This window comes from Cariama cristata, unplaced genomic scaffold (assembly GCF_000690535.1).
Source record: "Cariama cristata isolate BGI_N322 unplaced genomic scaffold, ASM69053v1 scaffold16274, whole genome shotgun sequence".
Classification (NCBI taxonomy): domain Eukaryota; kingdom Metazoa; phylum Chordata; class Aves; order Cariamiformes; family Cariamidae; genus Cariama; species Cariama cristata.
The window spans coordinates 23,709-28,618 of NW_009613634.1; the positions used below are offsets into that span (position 1 = coordinate 23,709).

At 39.4% G+C, this 4,910-nt stretch overlaps 1 protein-coding gene across 1 annotated transcript in view; it reads right to left on the minus strand.

Annotated features, from left to right (window-relative positions):
* LOC104160863 (integrin alpha-V-like) overlaps positions 1 to 4,676 on the minus strand; it is a gene marked incomplete at its 3' end in the record, with an annotated part of 28,238 nt that extends 23,562 nt beyond the window's left edge. Inside the window, exons 1-3 of the mRNA XM_009699104.1 lie at positions 4,647 to 4,676; positions 4,092 to 4,297; positions 1,337 to 1,464 (exon numbers count right to left, since the gene is read on the minus strand). Of these exons, the coding sequence (XP_009697406.1) occupies positions 1,337 to 1,464; positions 4,092 to 4,297; positions 4,647 to 4,676 (364 nt within the window). The remainder of the gene's footprint in view (positions 1 to 1,336; positions 1,465 to 4,091; positions 4,298 to 4,646) is intronic.
* Between the last annotated feature and the right edge of the window lie 234 nt (positions 4,677 to 4,910).

Below are 4,910 nucleotides of genomic sequence, written 5' to 3' on the forward strand. Positions count from 1 at the left end.
TTTTTGGCAATTATGTTAGTGGTGATTATTAATTAGGGACATCTAGATTCATTCTTTAAAACCAACAAATAAAAACCACATTTGGGCTTATTGTTCACTAGAATACAAAGTAAAAAAAAAAATTCAAAACAATTTTTGCTATCTTACACTGATGCAGACAAAATGTCCTGCTTTGCCGCTTACTAGAGATCTTAAGCAATTGGGCAGAAATGTTCCTGTTACAGTGAAGTAAAGGGACTGATAAGGACTTGGGTTCTGCGTGTACAATTATCTGCTGCCTTTTTTGTTTGTTTTGCAGGAGAACTGGTAACATAATAGTTTTCAGAAAAATAGATGGAGATTTCAGAAATCTGAACACCAAGAACATTTTGTGGTATACTTTGGCAACGGAAGAAGAGCTTCGCCACTGTATCATACACGATTAACAAAGGCTGCATAAATCTAATAGCCTTTAGACTGCCAAGTCAAAATACCAGCAGAGGCAAGAAAGAATCATAACCAACTAGACCTTCAAAGCACAGGTGTTTCCTCTGCCCTACCACACAGGTCTTGCTAATCCAGTCCCATGACATGGAAAGATTTTTCCGCTGGCCTGAAACACGCCGTGGAAAACAGGATGGCCCAGGGAATGGCTAAAGCAGAAACGCACAGGCAGCGGGTTCTCATATGACCTGCCACAGCTCGTCGAAATCACTGTGTGTACCAGAGCGTGAAGCCCGAGTGAAACGTTTCACGTCTGCGCTGGTGCTGCTCAGCTTCAGCATACTTCAGAAATGGGCAGGTAACGCCTCTGACCTCAGGCACCCCCGGTGCTGCCATCCTAAACGTCACTAATACCATGAAGCTACATCCGAGGGGAAAAATAAAAAAAAGAATTTTTTTATTCCATAGTTTGAAGTTTATACTCCCAATCTCAGATTAAACTCCTGAGTATTTCGGCCTATACTACCTTTGCTCATATTAAAAAATATCATTCCTCACATGCCGTCTTCTTAATAGGCAATAACTCCCTTGAGGTTTACTGGGAATTAGGTTGCTAAAAATGTTTTCGGATTGCTGGAAAGTACAGAGGAGAAATATAAATAGGTTGAAACAAAAGAATAATGTGTGTTCACTCAGCTTTCTGCACATACCAAGAACAACAGAATTCTAAGAGAGGAGAGAAAAAAGAAAAAAAAAGCAAACAACAAACAAGCCTTGACTCGTTGCCAGTCCAGACGGCTGCCTTCACATCAACCATCAAGAAACCCCGCACGAACGTGCATCTCTTCTGCTCTCCCACAGTAGAATTAGAGCGGAGCCAGCCCATCTCCCCTCACCGGGAGCGAGGCCTTACCTGTGGAGTCAAACACAATCGGCTGGCAGTTTCTGTTGGAATTCCAGTTACATTTCAGCACCTGGCCTCCTTCTACGATGTTGTGCTGGGTAGTGTTCGCTTTTGGAGCTCCCACCAGAAGAAATATCCTGCAGTAAAAAGAAGAAATAAAACAAAGGTTTTGACACCTAAGGCACAGACGTTGTTACTTTATGACATCTGAAAAGTTAACAAAGCAAAAACCTTGCCCATTCAAATCTAAATCTGACTAGAACTACTTTGAGTTTCAGAGAAATTCCTAATAGGTTTTAGGCCTTGGGTCCCTCTTTTCTGCAAGCAAAAGCAGGCAAAAAAAACATTTACCAAAAAGCAGAGACAAAAGAAGATAAGAGAAAAAGGAAGTATTCTGTCCTACTTAAAATTACATTTAAAATTAGATAAACACATTTCATATTCTTTTTTTCCTTTCAAAAATATGCATGTATACAGCCATACAGGAAATCATGTACTTCTGTAATTCAAGAAAGTCACGAGCTGGCATAATTTCTGGTTAATTTTTTATGCAAGAGTAATTCAAGGAAGTCAGTCAAAAACGGAAACAATAGATAAACAAAACAGTAGTGCTTCTGAGCTCAGAAGGTGTTAAGTGGTAAGTCAGCTAAGTATTAGCAAATGCTCTTTTAAGAAGAATCTCCAAGTACCCAAGTACCTGTCAACCACAGGTTTGTACGTTAATGAATCTTTACTGAAATTCGGTACACAGGAATCATTTTCTCATTAAGATCTGTTGTACTTTTGTAAATCTCTGCCAATATGAACACGTTAAGTGCACTCTGAGCAGGAACTGCTATGAGATTATGCCTGTGCAGGTGGTAAAATTTAGAAGTTGCTAAGTAAGAAACAGACCGAATAAAAAGCCAGACCAAACAAGGTTCTCGGCATCTTCCAACAAGGTTATTAACATCTTTCAGGAACTCCGACACCTCTGAGACACACTTGACTCATCAGCACTTTCCTGAGGAAGTCAATTTGAAGTATAGACAAAGACTTATAGAAGACATAAAACTAAATGCTTCCTTTAATCAGAATCTGCCCTGTTGTTTCTGTTTAGACTGTTTAAGAGAGAACATAGCTTGCAAGAGCAAATCTTATCATCCCGTATCAGGCATGATGGTTATTTAGTTTTGAAATTGGGTTATCACAAAGCTGCAAGACTGGTTGGAGAGAGTGTCTACAGGCAGGCAGATCCAGACTTAACAAACTTGCTCTGGTTTTCACACTCATCTTCCAGACTTCACTGTAGTACAGAGCTAAGTTTATATTTCTTAACCTATACATACCAGGTATAAACACATAGTACCTCATCAAAGCTCTATTCATATGAAGACCAAGATAAGCTACTAGTTTTCAACCCACGTGAATTTTCAGAACCTTAAAAACTTCCTGGTGTGGACCCTGACAGAAAGTCCAGGCTAGCTGGCAATCCATTTGTATTCCTTCCTTGCCATTCATAGACTCTAGATACCAAGAACAAGAGTTTGAAATGCTTTAATCAACTTAAAATATTCTCTCCGGGCATAACAGAAATGCTTAAAAATAAACATCATAATCCCAAGTAAAGAAACACATTAATTATTATAATTACAATCTACTAAACAAGTGATAGATTGCCTCCCACTTTACTCTTGTATCACTAGCTTTTGAGTAGCCCCTCAAATTAAATACTTGTTTAAAAAAAGAAATCATTCCCATTCTAGTCATATATTTTAAATCTTTCTTAAGACAATCTTTGCGATGAAGTTTATTAACAAGATTACCCAATAAAGGAATCATTATGGGACTCCACAAAGGTTTAGTCACCTCTTTTCCCAAAGCAAAAAAAATAATGCATTGTTATCATCATAGACCAAATGAGCAGATTTTGTCATAGGTCATTATACTAACATACAAATTACCTAAACACAAAGAAGTCTCTAGTCCACATACTTTGGGGAAGGGGGAATAGAGGAAAAATCGTTATTTCCATGGGAATACACCAGCTATGCTTTCACACTGTCTATCTCCAACGTGATGTAACCATCGGCCCCAGCACAATGCTGTGGCCAGGACTGGGAGCGTACCGACATCCTCAGCAGTTCAACTTGGGCAGGCGTACTTACTAGGAAAAAAAAAAAACCACTCGCCAGTGCTTGGCCGTGGGCCAAGAAAGAGACACTGGTCTTTCCGTGCGCTTGTGTACTGGAAGACAGACTCTCAAATGCAGCTCTTTTAAAACATCGCGTGTATGAGGAATCTTTTTCAGTTTTTATAAAGTTATGTTCAGTCACTTAGTATTATAGTTATGTCCTCTGTCAGGCACCACGCAGCACCCCGACACAAGACGACCACTTTGACTCCTGGAATAGATCTTTCATACTGGACTTCTAAGTATGTTTTATTTTGGTATCCAGCAGGTCAAAATAAGCCTATGAAACAGCAGTTTGAGCATTCAACAACTAATAACACTCCTTTGTTGTCAGGTTAGTCCATCCAAATAACTTTAGCTCGACTAAATTTACTTAATCTCTAGGGCTCATGTAAAGAACAGGTGATAAATAAAATTCACCAGAGCAACAACAAAGGGGTAGGAACCAAGTGACACACGTGACACTCAACAGAAACCATATAACAAAGATAATTTTACTAAACACCTTTTGCTAATCATGCCGCAAAACAATTCGCTCCGTTTCCCACCTAACATTTAACTGCAGACATTGCTGAGGTCACCCTTCATCACTTCCTTTGCTTCCCCTCCAACAGCTTGGGGGAGTCCGCAGGCATCCCGCTCTGCACCCTGTCCGCGCTCATCCCTCTGCAGCAACGGGCAGGACACGGGCCTGTGTCAGGAGAACACTGCATACCACTATTTTGGGCTATTTCAGCAGGCAAACTATCAGTCTCCATAGGCATAATCTCAAAATTTAACACCATTAGAGCCTGTTCCTGTAAAAGTTGCATTTTGTTTCAATTATGAGCTTAAATTTAAGATAAAGTACAGTACTAAGGTTTAGCTTAGCAGATAACAGATTAACTTCTAGTCACACCAAAGAACTGTGAGGAAAGTTCCCTTAAAAATACGAAGGAGTTTTCCATGCTGTCTGAAAATCACTAGTGTGCAAAGTTTAAAAAAAAAAAAAAAAGGCCAACACTGTTTTCTTGTACAGCCATGCACTTTGAGGTCCATAGTTATTATAAAAATAACAGAAAGGTTCCAAATAGCCATTTCACCGAGAGCTGGGTCACATAATTCCTTACCAGAAAGCAAGGAAGAAAGTTCACTACAGGCATTTACCAGTCTCCTGATAACTTGGCAGCCACACATGCCGACTTAAAAATAAAGGGAGGGACACAAATAGAACCTTTTTTCTTTTAGTACTAAGACTTAGAGAATTAAGATAGCACCGAAAGATGTTGCAACACATGCAAGTTAAGACAGGATGACTTCTAACATTTGTAGGCAATAACGAAATGCAAACAAGGCTAGCAAAAAGACTTGCTCAATAGCTACAGAATTCGTTTGTAAAAGTTTTACGAGCTAAAGACCAAAAGAGAAAAT